Consider the following 19,132-nt stretch of genomic DNA (forward strand, 5'->3'; position numbering starts at 1 on the left):
AGTCTTTCAAAGAGCCGCACAGAATCCAGATGACTCATTTCTTGCGCTGGTATTAATAGACTCCCGTCTCGGGGCCTTTCCGCGCCATCCTCCCCCTCAGACGGGGCGGGGATCAGAGCGACCTCTTTCCCCTTCCCACTCGGCCGTTTCCAAGGCAACCAACAATCAAGCGCCGCCGCGCCCTTTGCGTCACGTGGCATCGGGGGCGGGGCTCCGGGCGCCTCGTGCGGCACTTGGCGGGGCGGCGGAGGAGGCGGCTCCCTCCCATCCCCCTCCCTACACCTCTTGGAACACGCATGCACACAGCGGCGAGGGCGGGCTGCTAGCTCCATGGAGGAGGAGCCGCGCGTGCTCGAGGCTCATTCGTGCACCTCCCTCATCCGCCTGGAGCAAGAGGCCAAGCGCGAGCGTCGCGCGCGGGTGCAACAGAAGCAGCGCAAGAGCGACGCCATGCCAGGTGAGGGGCGCGATTCTTTCCCCAAAGGGGGCGGGGCATGAGCCCGCAGGCGGATGACGTCGCCGAGTTCCCTGCGGTGGGCTGGCAGGTGGCCCCGCCCCGAGGCCTGACTCTGTCTCCCCCCTCCACATATTAAAAAGGCCCAATTAGTTGACAGCAGTTTGGTCCATAGTCCTTGCCTACTCGAAAGTAAGCCCCACGGAGGTCACTCGCGATGACTTCCATGCCTAGGAATGTCCCTTTAACCCCATACCCGGGAAGAAAGCCCTATTCAGTGTAATGGGACTTTCTCCTGAGTAGGAAGGAAGGAAGGCTTTCCGTTGACAGTCAACACTATTTTCTTTAAAAAAATCATTAATTTTTCCTTCTTATTGTGAGTGACAGGGCAAGTTATTTACATGCTGAAAATATGAATGTGTGTGTATATATATAAAGAATATCATTGGGTATATAAATGCAAATTTGCAAAGCTTTAAAATGAGCAGGAATCTAATACAGAGTTGAAGAAATGCTAAAACAGACCATAAGCAATTCTAAGACTGACATATTAAACAACATATAAACTATCCTCTAGGATCATACTTATGTCATTACAACAGGTCTTCAAGGTGTCATATGGATATTTTCACTATTTTATTTCTTTATTTACGTTATTTAGAGTCCCAACTTGCTCAATGAGACTCAAGACGGATTATGTAGTATAAGTCAATATGAAGCATGGCTGAAACATCCCATAACCAATGCAGTAGGTGATGCAGGCAGTGAAATCCGAAGCAGAGTTACTCTAGTCTAAGCCCATTGAAATCAGTGGGCTTAGACTGGAGTAACTCTGTTTATGATTTCACTGACAGTAGTATAGGCTGCAGTCCCTGTCTCAAAATATCTCTCTCAACCACTTCAATACAATATAGCCCTCTACCTGCATTTTAAAAAAAGAATTCAGTTTTGCATAGTTTGTGGAAGACCAGGTGAGTGGGAGCCTTCATAATCACATCAGGCAAGCTATTCCATATGGTGGGTGCCACAACAGAGAATGCACACGTATGGGCAGTTGTTGGTTTTGTCCATTTGTCCATATGCAGAAAGCCCAGTTCAGATGAGCAAAGCTGATGTGGTGGAGCATAGGGAGAGAGGCAGACCTGCAGATATGAGAGACTAAGGCCATGAAGGGCTTCATATGTGATAAGTGTTAGGGAATTTTTGGGATACTCTATTGCTTTCTATATGTCTCGTCTAAATTTACTAAAGAACTCTTCTCCCTATGTGCTTATCACCCCTCATTCCATTCTGTATTTTGGTTGTAATAACATGAAGGCCTTGCTGTATAGTCTGCACTCTGAAAACAAATGAAGGCTATCTATGTCTCCTTCCTGCCCTATTCTCAGCCTCTCCCTTAGCAATGTAGAGATAACCACGGAGTCTTTCTGATAGTTTATGTTACATGACCTGAAAGGAAACATAATCTCAACCTGTCAATCTATCATGTTCCGAACATCATGAGACATTCATTTGATTTTTATATATTCTTGTAATAATCCTCTGAACTGTAAGCCATTTTTATTTATTTGCATCATGCCTATGAGATGGTATGTAGGTGCAGCTTGTTTTTTGACATGCACCCAGCTGTAATAGTGTGTGCATCAGGCTTATTTGAGAACTTCTCATAATAAACCTTTTCTGCTTCTAAGCTGACCAAGTTTGAAGCCTTGATTTATTATTCAGACAAGAAGAGAATGGGGACCTTGTAATGGGGAAACAAAAATAATAAAAGTTTCCCCCAACAGATAGCCAAAAGCTTGAACTGAACCTGATTACTGATGGGTAGCCAATGAAGTGACTGCAGAATGGGAGTAATATGCATGATTTGCCTAGCTCCTGATAGTAACCTATCTGCAGCGTTCTGCACCAGCTAGAGTTGACTTGAGGGGAGACTTGTATAGTATGCAGGGCTTTTTTTCAGCGGGAACGCAGTGGAACAGAGTTCCGACACCTCTTAAAAATGGTCACATGGTCGGTGGCCCCACCCCCCCTGATCTCCAGACAGAAGGGAGTTTATGTGGCCATGTGGCCATTTTCGCCGAGGGCAATTTAAACTTTAAGAAACTCCCCCCTTGTTCCAGCTGAACCAAAGTGACGTCATTGTGCAGTCTTGAGTTCCACTACCTTTTTCCCAGAAAAAAAGCCCTGGTAGTATTCATTACAATAGTCTCGTCTTGATGTTAGTGTGTCTTGGATTCAGGTGGCCAGATTGTCTAGGTCAAGATAGGGAGGCACCATCTTCCAGGCTAGACTGAATTGATAGAAGGCCTTTTTTTTGCAGCTGAATTGACTTGCCTTTCTAGCAGCACTGCCAGATCCAGTGTAACCCTATGCTCTTGACCAAGTCAGTGAGGGTCAGTAAGGGAGAACAGTGACTTTCAAGATTTCCATCTTCCCAACTAGCATCGCTTCCATCTTGTCTGGGTTCAGTTTCAGTTTGTTCGTTTTCAGCCATTTGACCTCAGCTCTCAGGCAGCGACTCAGGACTTCTGTTGCATCACCGAGGAATCTGAATAGTTTGATACTGAGCTGGGCATCATCCGCATATTGATGACATTCAGTTCCAAGGCTACAGAAGCACCAAATAAATAACCTGCCCTGAAGGCTTGCTTATGGTTATTCTTATTTCTTTAAGTATCTTGTTTTTCTTCTCTGCTGGCAGCTCAAAGCATCTTACAAAGAAAGAAAAATTATATAATTTGGACCAAAAAAATTCAATTATAATACTGTATAATAAAAGCCAAAGGATAATCCCTAGAACAGGGGCCAGCTGCTAGCAGCCTCTGAGTCAAGCCTGCCTGCTCCATCTCTACAACATTGCTAACATGGCCTTTCATAACAAGGTGAAGCTGAAAGAGGCAGTATGAGGTAGTGGAAAGGATGCTTTGCTGCCAGGCTGGGGGTGGGTGGGTAGATGGGTTGTGCCATAGACCTGCTATCCATCACATCCTTAGCCTGCCTTTCCTGTAAGGAACTCAGGGCTGCCATATGTAATTCTCCCCTATTTATTTTTTCATGTAGATGCAACCTTTTTCCTCAGTGGGGATCGAAAACTGCTTACCTCATCCTCCTCAGTTTTATCCTCACAAAAGCCCTTTGAAATAGCTTAGGTCACCCAGCAAGCTTCCATGGCAGCATGGCGATTCGAATTTGGGTCTCCAGATCCTAGTCTGACACTCTAACCACTACACCACACTGGCGGTTTGTTTTCTTCTCTTCCGTTTTATCTTCAGCAACCACACTGTGATGTACATTAGACTGAGACTATGTGGAGAGAATTGAATCCTCAATCTTAGTCCGGCTCTCCAACCGTTCTTCCCCCCCGAGTACTCTTGTCAAATATTTGTGGTTCACATACATTAGCTTGAGCTGCTTCAGAAAACTTTTTATTGAAAAAGCACAAGATAGAAATAACTTAAACAAATTGGCAGTAAATTTTGGAATTCTCTAACAAAAGGTGCAGTGCTGGCCAATGTCTTGGAAAGCTCACAGAGGATCAGTCTGTCATTGGCCCTGGAAAGCTAAATGGAACTTCTCGGTTTACCGGCAGTGTAACTTGGAATACCAGTTGCTGGTGGGAAAGAGAACACGAGATGAGGGCTATTGTCCTCATGCCCTGCCTGTGGCCTATTTAAAAGGCTCTGGTTAGCATTTGTGGAAAACAGGATGTTGGACTAGATAGTCACTAGGGCTGATCTGGGGGAGAAACTCTTATCTTCTTAACAAGCCCTGTGTGGTAGGTCAATATTATCCCACATCGTTGGGAGTGGCTGACTTGCTTAAGAGCCAATGTGTTATAATGATTAGAGTGTCAAACTAGAATCTGGGAGACCTAGTTTCGAATTGCTACTCTGCCCTGCAATCTCGCTGGCTGACCGTGGGCCAGTCACACTCTCAACCCATATCACATCCCCTGATCCAGGCCTTTCTCTTTTTTTTTGTTTTATACCATTTTGCCAATAATATGCCCCTCAGTGTGAAGATTTGTGATCTACCTCATCACCCACACCCTCCTTTTATTTTATTGTACCAGATCCACTGTCAACTTTAAGTGCGTGAGGTAAAGTGGTTTTCTTTGACCACGTGTCTTCTTTCTTTTATCTACTTACAGGATTCCTTAATCCTGTACCAGACAGCACATCAGCCACAAATCAAGATCCCTTTTCTGTGGATCCTACATCGTGTGTGGTGGGTTATATGGGTGAGATAACATGGGAATCATGTATAACAAAGCACAGACATTTCTTTAGGGCTGTTGTGAGAATAAAATGAAGAAAAGAACAGCGTAAGCTGGTTTGGATCCCCATTGGGCAGAAAGGTGGGGTATAAATGAATTAATTAAGGCCACCTGGTGAGACTATGAGCAGAACCACAAGTGACAAAAGGCACAGGTTGGACACTTGTCCCCTTTCCTCAAGTACTGATGGGGAATGTAGGCGTTCTGGTCTTGCAGCTTGGCTCTCCGACTGCTGTCCAATGGACTTTTCAACTGTCTCTTGTCCAACATTCCGCCAAGCTGCCTACATTTCCCATCAAAACTTGAGGGAAGCTGACAAGTGTCCAACCTGTGCCTTTTGTCACTTGTGGTTCTGCTCTATGGCACTGGAGAGTGCCAGACTAGGGATTAAAATACCCACTTTGCTATGAAGCTTGCTGGATGACCTTGGGCCAGTTGCACGGTCAGCCTAACCTACCTCACAAGTATTTAAAGGATAAAATGGGAAGAGAGAACCATGCAGTATGCTAGCTGTCTGTCTGTCTGTCTTTTCAGACAAAGCCACTTGTGTCCCGTTTGCAATGCAGGGTTCAGCCATTTAAAAAACAACAACAATCCTTTTCTCCATTATCAAGTTTTCAATGCAATCCCATTCACTGTGGAGTATTATTTGAAATGTCTGTAGTGCTTCCGAAAACACCACCTTTTATTTTTCTGCTTAATTCCAGCCCGTTCTTTTTTGAACATATAGAGTAGCACTATAGCATTGTAATGGCAAGTATAGCAGGTTCTCTGAATTGCCAGTTGTCATTTTTTTAAAAAGTCTCTAGCCTCTTCCATTGCAGAGACATGTCTTTTTCCTTGTATCTCTACAATGGAAGGGGCTACAGACTTTTTTTAAAAAAAATGAAAGGTGGGAATTCAGGGAACATGTTGTGACAATGTTAAATTGCTATTTTTGAGCCAACGTTTTTAAAAATGCCGAAGTCCTGGTGGCCCAGGGATGGGGGTAGCCACTTTCAGCACCAGAGAAAGCGGTGGTGTTTGAAATGGCCACAGCAATTTACATATTGTTCATGAATGGATGTAAATGGTTTCTGAAACCGCACCCCCCCCACACACACACACACATTACACACAGTCGGGGCAGCGATGGATAACAACTCAGAGCCAAGCTACAAGTGACGCCTGAGACAGGTTGGACAGTTGTCAGCTTCCCTCAAGTTTTGATGGGAAATGTAGGCGTCCTGGTTTTACAGCTTGGCTCTCCATTACAGCTGCAAGACCAGGATGCCTACATTTCCCATCAAAACTTGAGGGAAGCTGACAAGTGTCCAACCTGTGTCAGGCGTCACTTGTAGCTGAAACGAGCCTAAGTCAGTACAATCAACAAGATGGGATATCCAGTAGACAATGCAATACGATTTGGAGTGTAGGAATCTGGAACCAACTAGAAATATAAACAGAACTGAACTAAAGCATAATATGACATGTTAAACAATGCAAAAATTACATGATCCTATTTACCACAGCAGACAGTACAAACTGTACAGTGTAGTATAGACCACAGTCTCTCATTCTTATCCAAGTATCTTTCTGAATCGTTTTGTTACAGTACAGCTATACCATCATCTGTGTAGAAAAGCCCACTTGAGTAATTCTGTTTTGTACAATTTGTGGTAAAGGTGTGCAATCTCGATCCAGGATTCAGGGGGGAAAGCTGGATTTTTGGTGATCGGGTTAAATCCAGCTTTTCTGTTTCATATCAGAGAATCCGGGATCCGATCCAAGAACCTGGACCCAGACCACTGAGTAAATCCAGGAAATGTGGTTTCAGCCTCTGGCTGGCTTTTTCCTGGACTTCTGCTTTTTTTCCAAGAGGGGAGGGGGAGGGATGCAGGGAGAGGGGAGTGGGTGGCCAGTTCATGCAGAAGCTCTCCTTGTCTGTCTGGCTTCTGTGACTAACCCTGGTTCTGTTGAGCTACGTTGCAACAGTGTCCCTTGCCTCAGTTTGATTTGGGTGGACGTCTCTGTTTTAACATGATTTGATGTTTGATGTTGGCCCCTTTGATTCAGTTTGGTTCTGGGGGAATTCCATTCATCCCCTTGCTTCATTTTGGTTCTGTTGGGCTCCTGCTTGCATTTGGGAGTGTGCCTTTGGCCACTGGCAGCCTTGGCCCTGTGTATTTCTGCTTGAGAGCCTGATTGGAAATGTTTCCCCACAGGAAACAATGGAAAGTGACTGGGCAGCTTGTCTAGGGGGCACTTCGGTTTGGGGAAGTCATCAGTTTCACTCTGTTGGGCGTTCTCTGTGTTGAGGTTGCATTTGGGAATGTACCTTGGCCACTGGCCGTCTTGCTGCTGTGTGTTTCTTCCTGAAGCCTGCTTGGAAATGTTTCCTCTATAAGTTAACAATGAAGAGTGGCTGGGGGCACCCTGTTTAGGGGCCCATAGAATTGGACCCCAGAGTCCAATCTTCCTGAAACTTGGTTGGTCCTTAGAGAGCAGTCAAGAGTCGGTTCCCTGCAAACTTGGTGGAGTTTGCTTGAAAAATGCCACCCTCAACTGCCCAGATAGTTTCCCCCTTAGGGAAGTGGCTGGAAACATCTTCGGGGGCCCATAGAATTGTCTCCTGGGGTCCAATCTTCCTGAAACTTGGGGGGGGGGTCTTTAAAGGCCAGTGAGGAGTAAGTTTCCTGCAAAGTTGGTGGAGTTTGCTTGAAAAATTATCCCTCCAGCCCCAGGTAGCCGCCATAGGGAATAATGGCTGAATAAATCTGGGATTCTCTGATCTGTCTTAAACAGATCAAAGAATCTTTCCTGGATGTCAGGAATCTTGGAATTTTTTTTGAGATCCCTGAAACCTGGATCTGAATTTCCTGATACATTTTTTAATGCATACCCCTAATTTGCTGAAAGCCAGGAGAGTGGGAGCTCGCTTGACCTCATCAGGCAGGCCACTCCTTAACAGCGGAGAATGTGCGTGTATGGGCAGCTGCTGATTTTGCCTGTTTGCAGGTTGGCACTTACAAAAGGCCCTGTTCGGATGAGTGAAGCCTTGAAAGAAGGGCAAGGTAAAAAATGTGCTGGATATTTATTGATTTACTTCAAATATCTTTCATTCATTCATTTGGCAGACGGAAGAGAAAACAGGGAATGATTAATGGAGTGAGTGATTAAAGAGCCCTCACAGATCTTGTAACTCATTTTTTGCATGTATTTAAGTCACAAAAGACTCTTTAGGCATGTTGCACAAGGTATAATGCAAAGCAGTTTAAAGATCTAGGCGAAAGTAGAGGTGTTGTATTGGTCCAACAAAGGACAGGCAAAATGCTTAGCCGGCATTTGAGACTGCTGGGGTAGCTACTTTGTTTCCCCCTCCTCGGAACTCCTGCATTGTTGCTGCATAAACTCCAAGTGTCTTCCCATTTGTATGCGGCAGGCAGCAATTAGCACAGGCAGGCTTGTAGTGGATAAGAATTTCGGCAGCATCCAGTGAGCATGGCTCAACTTCCCTGCTTGCCTGTCTTCATGTATTTGCAGGAAAGAAAATCAGTGATGAGGTGCTGGACCTGGCCGAGTATACGAAGAACCAGCCCTGGTGGCGCAAGCTGTGCGGGCCCAGCTCTGGATCCAGCACGGAAAAGTACAACGTAGCAACCCAACTTGCTATTGGAGGCGTCACAGGATGGTGAGCAGCAGTGGTGCACGCTGGCTTGGTTTGTACGAGAGGGCAGGTGGGAAGTCAGCCCGCACCTCCGAGTGCCATTTAGACCCCAGGCACCGAGATGGGGCTTCCTTTGAGAGTGCCTGGGCAGTAAGCATTGTTGGATTTGCAGGTGCACTGGCTTCATCTTTCAGAAGGTTGGAAAACTGGCTGCAACTGCCGTGGGAGGCGGCTTCTTCCTGCTGCAGGTTAGTATTGCCTCCTTGGGGTTTGGGAGTGAACGGCGGTAGCCAGTGTTCCTGGGCTGTCTGATGGCATCTAGATTGTGTGAGCCGTGTTTGTGCTTTCACTGGAGTGAGTTTAAATGCATCGTTGCTAAGTGGTTTGGGCAGTATCTGCAAGCCAGTTCCAGCCTGGGCCTTGTATTTTGGTGGGGTTGGCTATGGAGCAGATTGAAGCCCGAGTGCTTTTTGTGTTTCTGCCCTGCACAGTGTCTTTGGTAAAAGGGTTGTGGCACATAGTTTGCTTGCAAAAGACAGCTGGCTTCTCCACTTGACTGTATTTACTGATGTATTTATTTACTGGTGATTATTTCTTCAGTTACGACATTCACATTCTGCCTCTCTGAGTAATAAGGCAGCTTACGATCTAAAACAATAAAATAACAAAATAGTAACTATATTTTATTATTATTTTTTATTTTAGTTCAATAATATCCCACCTTCCTCCACAGTGAGTATCCAAGGTGACTTATATCAATCTCCTCTCCTTCATTTTATTCCCACAACAACGCTGTGAAGTAGGCTAAGCTGAGTATATGTAACTGGCCCACATTCTCTACCAGTTTCTGCCAGTTCTGTGGCAGAGCAGGGGCACAAGTCTGATTCTCCTAGATCCTAGTCTAACCTTCCCTCCAAGCTGTCTCTACTGTATAAAGCACATTAGATTACAACTAGCTACGGTCTTGCTGGTTTTTACATATGCATGTAGTGTTTTTAAGAAGTTGGTTTTTAATGTCTTTTAAATTGTTCACCACTTTGAGGGGCCTAATTGGGCAGAAAGGCGGCAGACAGGTATTTCAGATAAATATCCTAGAAACAGCATGAACTGATCCTCTAAATGTATAGCCTGAAAACACCAATAGCAGGTCAGGGGTTGTATTGTCGAAGGCTTTCACGGCTGGAGAACGATGGTTGTTGTGGGTTTTCTGGGCTGTATTGCCGTGGTCTTGGCACTGTAGTTCCTGACGTTTCGCCAGCAGCTGTGGCTGGCATCTTCAGAGGTGTAGCACCAAAAGACAGAGATCTCTCAGTGTCACAGTGTCACACAGTGACACTGAGAGATCTCTGTCTTTTGGTGCTACACCTCTGAAGATGCCAGCCACAGCTGCTGGCGAAACGTCAGGAACTACAATGCCAAGACCACGGCAATACAGCCCGGAAAACCCACAACAACCATAGGTCAGGGGTTGCTGCAAACAAAGTCTGAAAGAATAAAAGCATTTTCTGGCAATGCAAACTTAGCCCCTAGAGAGCTATACTGTGTTTGTGATTGTGTGTGAGTGTGAGTGTGTGTGTAAGTGAGTGAGAGAGAGAGAGGAAGTTCTGCAACATGGGTATCACTTCTGAAAACATCTCGCCTCTGAAGGTCATCCACCTTGCAGTAGAACATTGGGGGCTGCTGGTGTGGCTGGTATAGAGAAAGACCGTTGCAATCCTGGAGAGATGTTATCAGCTGTATTAGAAATTTCTGTGATAGGTAGAGTGCTGGTGGCTTCATATGATCGTCCATCTGTGGAAATGGCAGCATCGAGTTAACTGTTTTTATGAGAACGTGTTTCTGCATCTCATCCTCTGTCGCGCTGTCGGCTGTTGGAATGCTACCTTTTTTACAGACGGAGGCTCTGGGCTTTTAAGGGCTGTCTTTTCCATACTGGGCCAAAACATTTTTTACCCAGTTTTTAAATTAGGGATTGATATCTGTAATTGTTTTTTTACAATCTCCTTCTAGCCAGAGGACTGTTACAAGGATCGTTTCGGTAGTTGAGATCCCGTACAGAGATACTCCGTTGTAAGCTTACCGATTGGGCTTCGACTGGAGTAACTCTGCGTAAGGTTATGTTAGAAATGTGGGGGTTTAATGGATATGTTTTTGTGACATTTTATTTTGTGAGCTGCCCTGAGTAGGTTTCTGAAGAGGTGGCATATAAATAAAGGCTGCCGTTGAAGCCTTCTTCCAGCTTTTGGAGCAGCTGCTGTGGGGGAGGATTTATCTGTTGGCCTTTGCCTTGCATAGACCTGTTAAAGGCATCAAACAGTCACACTTGATCTCTTAGAGCAAAACTAACCTTGATGCTTCTCTTTAGTATCCCTCTCACAAGAACAGCTCCCCTGTTTTAGGTTTGGCCCACAGACATGTGCAAAACTCTCTTCCTCTAAAGGCTCACCATCCTGTTTCTCTCTTGGGGCCTTTTAAATGTTCCTTTGTGTATACAAAGAGACAGAAAATGTCTGCAGTGTAGCCAACCCTTGGCCTGGTTCTTGGACTCTCCTGACTCTAAACAGTACCTTGCATTCACTGGCACTCCTGTAACTGTAGCCTTTCCCCCCTCCCCTTTCATTTAGTACATTTTATCCTGCCCTTCCTTCAAGGAGCTCAGACAAACATACATAGTTTTCCTCTAATTTATCTTCCCAAGAACCTTCTGAAGTCGGTTAGGCAGAGGGTGACTGCCCCACAGTCACCCAGTGAGCTTTATAGCTGAACGGGGATTTGAACCTGAGTTTCCCAGATCCTAGTCCAACACTTTAACCATTACACTACCCTGGTTTTGCGGGAAAAGGATCTCTCTCCCGTGCTTTTTGCATGAGCTGCTGTGGAAATAGTCAGGGAGACATGGAGTCTTGCAGGACTTTTCAGCAACTCTTCTTCTGACCCAGATTGCGAACCACACGGGATACATCAAAGTCGACTGGCAGATGGTGGAGAGGGATGTGAGCAAAGCCAAGGAGCAGCTGAAGTTTCACAGCAGCCCCACTAACCAGCTGGCACCGGAAGTTAAGAGCCAAGTGGATGAGGTGAGACCATTAAAATCCTGACCTTTGACTAGGGGAAACCACCTGGTGTGGACAGCGATAGCTATGCAGAATAGGCGCAAAATCTTCCACAGGTGGCAGAAGCAGGTAGGGCAGAGCGAGCTGACTGGCTGGTCCTGCAAAGTGCAGCTCACACAAAATTGTAATGGTGGATCGAAGGGCCGTGGAGCAGGAAGACAATTGGGGGCTCCTCTTGGGCAGCTTCAGCTTGGAGGGAGCCATGAACCTGTCACGTGGCATAAGGGTTTGGGTTAATGGTTTAGAACTGGTCTGTGTGGCTTCAGGTTGTCAAACTGAATGTGGGCCACCACCAGGGACAGTATAGTTTTCCTGTGTTTGTTGTCTGTTTGGGACTGCAAGAACAAGGAAATTGTCAAATCTAAGGAAAGTCATAGAGCATGACTGTGGCTAGTCTTCCCCTGTCAAGAGACCCGCAGCTCTTTCTCACACACATTTTTTGCCTATCCTTTCTCTACCAAGCTCAGGGCAGCATACACAAATGCCCCTATTTTACCCCTGCAACAGCCCTGTGAGGTAGGTTAGTTTGGGAAAGAACTGGCCCACGGCCATCCATTGAACTTTGTGGCTGAGGGAAGATTTGAACTTGGGTCTTGCTGGTTCTAGTTTGACACTCTTAACCACTACACCACATTGGCTTTCTCACTTTTCCTACTCCAGGTAAGGTGCTGCCAGACGCAGAACTTTCTCCAGTAAGGATGTTAATGTGATTTGTAGTCCACCTTCCCTGCATGTCTTTCTTTGCCCCATGGTGGTGGTGGGGATTAGAGATGGTGTTAAACTATCTCTGGGCATCTGCCCCACTTTGCTGGGTGCCAGCACTATCCATATTTGTCTGGTTCGTCCTCACCCAAATTCTCATGCTGGGGATTATATTTATTTATTGAGGTGTTTATACTCTGCTTTTCTCCCCAATGGGGAGCCCAAGCAGCATACAACATGGTTCTTCCTTCCTCCATCATAGGCTCTCAACAATAGCCAAGAGTGACTGGTCCAAAGTTACCCAGCAAGCTTCCATGGTGCAGCACAGATCTGAGCCCCAGCCTTCCACGTCCTAGCCCAACAGCTGCACCATACTGGTTGCAGGCTGCCTTTCAATGTTTGTTCAAAGGGATGCTGAATTTTGTTGTAGTGAATTCTAACTGAAGAAACTGCAGGAGACTGAGTGTTATTGATACCAGCCTCTCTCTTCTCTCTGCCCAGGTGATCTCCTTTCTGAAAAAGAACGTTCTCCTGACTGGTGGGTTTGTAGGAGGGTTTCTGCTCGGCATGGCCTCTTAGGAGACACCTGTAGTACCTGGAAGCTCCTGTGCTGCCGCCGTCTCCTGCTCAGTATCTGCTGGATTGCTCGATCAGCTGACTTGGAACATTGCCCCTCATGACCAGTTTCTCTGCTTTGTATGTGAATCATGGCCTCCAGAAATGCTGCCTCTAACTCCTCCGCTCCTCCTGTTTTTATTCAGTGTGCTGGAGATTGGCTGATAGGAGGTGGGCTTGGTCCAAAAGCTGACCATTGCCAGGCTGAGATCTGTCCCCCGCTTGAGATCTCGGGTTCTGTAGATTCCCCCTCCCCTATTTATTTATTTTTTCAAGGGGATGACCTAGACAAAGGGCCATGCCAGTCCCATTGCCAGGACAGGAGCTCCTCTCTCTCTTGTTTGCACCATCTTGTCTGTTTCATACTCCGCCTTGTGTAGCTGTGGTATGGCCTGTGCTTCCAGCTGGCACCGCATGCAGAGGCTGTGCCAGGACATGTCCCGAAATAACTGATGCCTAGGATTGGCTTGTTCTTCTCCAGGCATGCGTTTTTTTCAAGCACTGACTTTGCTAGGACACTGTATACAAAAACATCCCTCTGGCATCTCCTGGTCTGTTATTTATATGCTTGAGCCACAGAACTGGAACTTTCTCTGGAAACTCCACCAGCTACGTGAGATGCTTTGCCTCCTTCCTCTTCTGAGGATGTCTAAAAAGACTTCAAAGTTTCATTGTTCCAAGGAAATGTCTCTTGCACACTTAACCACCTCCGCCCTGTACTATGAACGGTTCAAGCTAGACTTGACTTTGAGTGGCTGGAACTGGCAAGCTCTTTGAGAGAGTCTGGGTTCTCTTGCTCGGCAGTGGCTGTTGCAGCAATGGGGAATGGAGGTGTGTGCTTTTCTGCTGGGGCCTCCTGTTGTATGGAGCTCCAGGAGCCTGGGAGGGGTGTTGAGAGGGAGTTGTACAGGTTCTGTTGTGGCTTTAGATGACAATGTATTGGGGGAGGAGGGAAGAGGCGTAAATCTTGTTCAAAACTGAAGTCAAAAGAGCGATCTCTGGGCTACACGGAGGGGAGATGGCCTGCCTCTGCCGTAGTTGCCATCCCTGTAGAAAGCTGATGGGCTTTGCTCCTGTGCTTGCCCTTCCATCTGCGTGAGAAGTCCGCTTCTGCAAAAGCATTTGGCTAAGCCCTGGCTCAGCTTAGTATCTAAGAGATTGAGATACAGAGCTCGAAATCCCCACTGTGAATCTGAGGCCAATCCCCCTGCCCCCAAGCTCACCTGGCAATACAGGGAACAGTAATACTGACGTTAACAGGTAAGGACTGTGAGCAAATAATGTCTTTGAAGGCCTTGGAATTTTTAAAAACTGATATGTCAATGCTGAGTATGATTGATTGATTAAAGAGGGCAGAGACGTGGCTGCATCTGTGCCTTCAAACAGAAGTGGAGGGGTATCCTGGAAAACCGAGCCCACCTGAGTTTAAGCTGTCGTTGTTGAAAAGCCGTCCTGCTCCCAACAACACTGGAGGATTGTTTGGTCCCGATGATGAAAGAATTGGTGTATTCTAGGAGAAACATTCATCAGCTCTTTCCCTGCTGTCTTTGCTTCGCTAACCAACAGCTGGTCAGTGGATTTTAGGGGACTCCTTGTGGCATCTGCAAAGCAGTGGGAAAGCACAGCCTTGGCCTAGAAAGCTGTATCAGCCTATTCTCACAACACGGGAGAGGTCTCACTCTCAGAGCCAAGCTACAAGTGACGAATTACACTTGCCTGTCAAGTGAACAGACTCTCCAGTGGAGCGCAAATGAATGGCAAGTGAACAGGGAGGAATACACATGAGTCTGTTCACTTGCCAGGCAAGTGTAATTCGTCACTTGTAGCTTGGCTCATAGTAGACCCTTCTGTGTTGAATGAATATTTGGCTCACACCCATTGACATTGCCCTGTGAATGAGCAGTCAGAGAGCAAGGATGAGAACTTTTTTTTAAAGAGTTGGGTCTGAGTTCCTCACAGCCCCATGGCTCCAGTGGGGAATGGCTATTAAAAAATAAAGCAGAGCATCATCGGGCTTGGAACACTGCCACAGGGGGAGGAAGAGCTCCTGCCCCCTTCTTTTCTGTGCTGAAGCAGTGCTGGGGTGGAGGGAGTTATTTCCCTGTTTTTGCTGCTCAGCAGAGCAGAGCAGCAAAATCAAGGGAGTAACTCCCTTCTCTAACACTGTTTTTGATGCGAAAGATGGCTTGAGGAGGGGCAGAGGCTCCCAAGCAGGCTCTGCTTTATTTTTAATGCCATTCCCCTTAGCTACTGTGCAGCTGTGAGGAACTCGAGTTCCCTGAACCCAGCTCTTTAAAAAAAGCAAACATCTAGTTTGTCCCTGACAACTGCTTAAATTGAGCTGGGAACCTGGTTAGCCTCATTTGTTGTCCTGAGGTAGGGGGGGGGGGCTTACCTAGCATCACTTGTTTAGAATTCTGCTGCTTGGTTTCTTTCTCTGGGATGCAGTGACAGAGGGCACTTCACTGACAGTATGCCAACCCTGACCTCGCCACAGTCAGCATACCTAAAAACAAGGCCTCTAAAAAGGCGAGCCCCCATCAGTTACTGAAGTTGGTTCACCAGCCATTCAGCTGTGCTACCTACATTACGCTTGGTTGCTTCAGACCTGAGGTGGAAGCCATTTTTATTTTTTGGCAGCTGTCACGATTGCTTCATGAAGTGAAGTCACTTTGACAAAAGTTACATGTAATGCTGAACTAACTCTATGAGGCAGTGTCCTGCAGTGATTAAAGTACTGGACAGGAGAAACCCAGATTCAAATCCCAGTTCAGCATGAAATATTCTTGAGTGATCTTTGGCTTTTAACTGCCTTTCTCTCAGCTTACCCTGAGATAACCGGAGGGATAAAAATGGAATAAACAAACATTAGAAAAAATACCCCCCAAAAGTGCGAGAGGGGAGCATCTTTTGAGGCCCACTGAAATGTCACAAAAGAGTTAGTGAGCATCTTCAGGTTGCCTGTTGCACTATGACGTGATAAAGAAGACTGTTTCACGTGGATAGCCGTGTTGGTCTGTAGTAGAAGAGCAAGATTCAGGTCCAGTAGCACCTTAATTAATTGAAGTTCGGCCTCTACTCCGCTGTTAGCATTTTAAAGAGAAAAAGAAATGCTTTTAAAGAACACACCCTCTCTTTCTCAGATGCTAATAGAGTAGGAGAGTTCCTTAACTGAAACAGATGGAAGTAGATGGATTAAACCGCTTGTGTGTTCCCTGCACAGCCCAGGAAATTGCATTTTGTAGACTCAAGGGGGATGGAGATGGATGCAACTCCAGCCCACCTCTGTTTGAGCCTGGAGATCTTTGTATTTTGTTCCTAGCAGGGTGAGTTTAATTGCTGCCTTCACAGCAGAACAGTGTTTCTCTAGTGAGCCAGGTTAATACATCTTTTTCTCTCTCCTATTCCCTTATTATTTTTCCCTTTAGTCATCCAGCCTGATGAATATCCAGTTCACTCAAACATTTGCAATGGTCTGATTTGCTCCTGATGATTATAAAGGAATGCTTTTTACTTTTGGATTTGACCTTGAGGAAAACTGGCCTGCTTGCATTCCTTGTCAGGTCCCAGCGGAACAAAACCAGCCTGTCACTACGCATTTCGGACATCACTTTTACATGCAGTTAAGGAAAAATATGCACAAGCCTGGCTTGCAGTCGAGCTCACATGCCTCCTTATGCTGAAAGAATTGCGTTTGATCATGATTCTTAGCAGTGTGGCAACGAGCAGCGTTCAGGTGTGTTTTTCTTTCACTTTAAATGTGGTCTGTGATAGCAGCCTTGGGTGCAGCAGAAACAGCATCGTAGGGTTTTGCCCAATCCCAAACCTCACAGACAGTAGTAATTAATTTTGAGATAAGCAAAGCATGTTCTCACCGAGTTATTAAACTTCAGGGGTTATTTCTGTCCCCTGAACGAAGTGTCTCCTCAGCGCATTAGCTAACAAGATTTGCCACAGGAGGTGAGCTCTTCCCCACCCCCACTTTGCTGAATAAAAAGCACGCCCCATTTTTTTACATCACAGAAAGGACTGTGTTATATGTGAATTTATGGAGGGGGCAGCAGAATACGCTTTTGCTTTTCTCTTTCGCCAGTGCTCTGACGAGCTGCTTTGGACAGAAAAACAAGCTACTGGGAGTCCTTGGCCCGGGACATGAGGCAGCTGCCATGGGCCCATCCCAGATTCACTAATCTCATTTGCTCAAAAAAAAATCTTTGTCAGGATTTGGTTATATCAGGAGATGCTGAAAATAGCCACCAGGTAAACTGCTGCAAGCAGGAGCTGAAATAAACTTTCTGGGCTCCCCCTTGGAAACCAGGATAGGTACATGAAGATCTTGGCACTGCGCCCAAACCCCCAAGGCTTTGGAAAGCGTGTTCACTGACGGACCTATGAACCTAGAAACGAAGGATGCTGTTGCAGGTGTGTGCGTGCCAGAGCTCAGCCCCCCCCCCCCTCGGCTTAGAAAAGCATTAAGGGTTTTGTCATGTTTTTATATGGTATTTAAATGGTTTGAAGTGCGAGTTTAAAATAAACTGTCTTTGCAGTATTTCTCATCCTATTGATGTTTATTTCCCGTATTCACTACATGAACAGGAGACGATGCCATGCCATAATGCTGGACCAGTGATTAGTGGCGATTATCAGGTCTGGTGGCTTCGGCCTTGTGGGGAAACGCCATTCTGTTGGTGGAGTTAACTTTCTATGGAGGGGCCAGTTCTGGAGTAGAATGTGATTGAAGGGAGAGCGAGTCAGTTGGTGGAGGGGAGTTGGAAGGTGACGGTGGCTGGAGAGTTGAGGAAGAGATGGCTCTGAGGGGAGAGGGAGATCTCGTGTAACCCCAGGACCTCGGGCCCAGGTATCAAAGGATTGGGCCTGCCCTACACAACATCTAATTAGGGCATGAGGGAGATAGTGTAGGGGTTTCGGTTTTAGTATTCCTTCCGTTCACTGTATATTTGCCTGTGTATAGTCAGAAGTTAAATAAATGAGTTTTGGAATTTATGAAGAAAGTTCTTCTGTTCCACATAGTCCCCCAACCGCTTGGGCCCGCTAGCAGAGGAGGGGGGTTAGGAGGCTGTCCCGCCTAACCAGGACCCCATACAAGGACAGGGGTGGCAGCAACTACCCGGAGACAGGAAAAGGAGACAGCCCCTTCAGGTGCCTGGCCAGAGGCGGAAAGGGAGGGGTAGGCAGAGCGGGGTCTACCAGTGGGAGGAAAGGCCCCGTTTTGCCACAGGTCTGTACGTTGTTTTATTTTCCAGTCTGTTTGCCTAAAGAGGTATTGTTTCTTTGTCTCTTTGTGATGCCTGTCCTTCAGTTTGTACATGGGTTTATCCACTTTTGCACCCAGCATAAAATCTTCCTCCTCACTTTCAGCCACTCAAAGCCTTCTCCCCCCCACATCCCCACCAGCTATCTTTCTGACCTCATAACCCAGTACAGCCTAGCCTGGAGTGGCTTTTACTGTTGCTGCCCCACTGCTCGTGGCTGTCTGAAGTTCTCTTTTCAGGTGTCTTTTTGCCTTGGTGTTGCTAATAACCTGGAACAAAAACAGTGGCCTTCAAACTTTCCAGACCAAGGATTGAGAAGCAAATGTGTATTAGGGAGCCAGAAATATGGCGCGCACACACACACACCCCACACACACACACACACACACACACACACTGGTATCGAGGTCAGCTCACCAAGAGGCCTGAGATCAGAAGACACAAAACCGGATGCCAAATGGTTTAGTGTACTGAGGAATAAACCCAAAAGGTTACACCCAGGGAGGAATCCTTTCCATCAATAAATGATCTCATCTCCCCATTCTTTCTACTCCTCTAAGTGTGCACACGGGGAAGGCAAAGCAGGAGCTGTTGTGCCTTTATTTACTTGCTTCATATATATCCCACCATTCTCCACAATGGAGACCCAAAGCAGCTTACATTGTTCTCCTCTCTCCCATTTTATCCTTGCAAGAGCCCTATGAGGTAGGTTAGGCTGAGAGTGGGTGCCCAGCCCAAAGTCACCCAGCAAGCTTCCATGGCACAGTGGGGTTTCAAAACTGGGTCTGCCAGATCTTATTGACACTCAAACTGTTATGCCATGCTGGCTTTCCACTAGCAGTAAATCCTTCCAATAGGCTGCAAAAAAAAGCAGCCATAGTAGGGGGCTTACGACTCAGCAGGTAAAACACTGCAACCCCTGGGTTTCCCAAACCATGGGTGGAAGACCACTGCACTACAAAACCTACAAGACATTGCTCTGGCTTCTTTCAAATCGCAACTTTTCCAAGTTATTTTGTCACAGCCGCCTATGCAGAAACTAAGCTAGCA

At 46.5% G+C, this 19,132-nt stretch overlaps 1 protein-coding gene across 1 annotated transcript; it reads left to right on the plus strand.

Moving 5' to 3' along the window:
• The first annotated feature begins 330 nt into the window (after nucleotides 1-330).
• FUNDC2 (FUN14 domain containing 2) lies at nucleotides 331-17,358 on the plus strand. Its single transcript, XM_054995817.1, has 6 exons — nucleotides 331-457; nucleotides 8,256-8,403; nucleotides 8,552-8,627; nucleotides 9,085-9,111; nucleotides 11,319-11,456; nucleotides 12,696-17,358. Exons 1-6 carry the CDS (start codon nucleotides 331-333, stop codon nucleotides 12,771-12,773), a joined length of 594 nt encoding a protein of 197 aa, XP_054851792.1. The 3' UTR covers nucleotides 12,774-17,358.
• The last annotated feature ends 1,774 nt before the right edge of the window (nucleotides 17,359-19,132 follow it).

Source organism: Eublepharis macularius, chromosome 13, assembly GCF_028583425.1.
Source record: "Eublepharis macularius isolate TG4126 chromosome 13, MPM_Emac_v1.0, whole genome shotgun sequence".
Lineage (NCBI taxonomy): Eukaryota > Metazoa > Chordata > Lepidosauria > Squamata > Eublepharidae > Eublepharis > Eublepharis macularius.

Coding starts and splice junctions, on each gene's coding strand:
- FUNDC2 (XM_054995817.1), top strand. CDS start 331: ATGGAGGAGGAGCCGCGCGTGCTCGAGGCTCATTCGTGCACCTCCCTC. Junction 8,628..9,084: donor GCGGCTTCTTCCTGCTGCAG/GTTAGTATTGCC, acceptor TTTTTATTTTAG/TTCAATAATATCCCACCTTC. Junction 9,112..11,318: donor ATATCCCACCTTCCTCCACA/GTGAGTATCCAA, acceptor CTTCTGACCCAG/ATTGCGAACCACACGGGATA.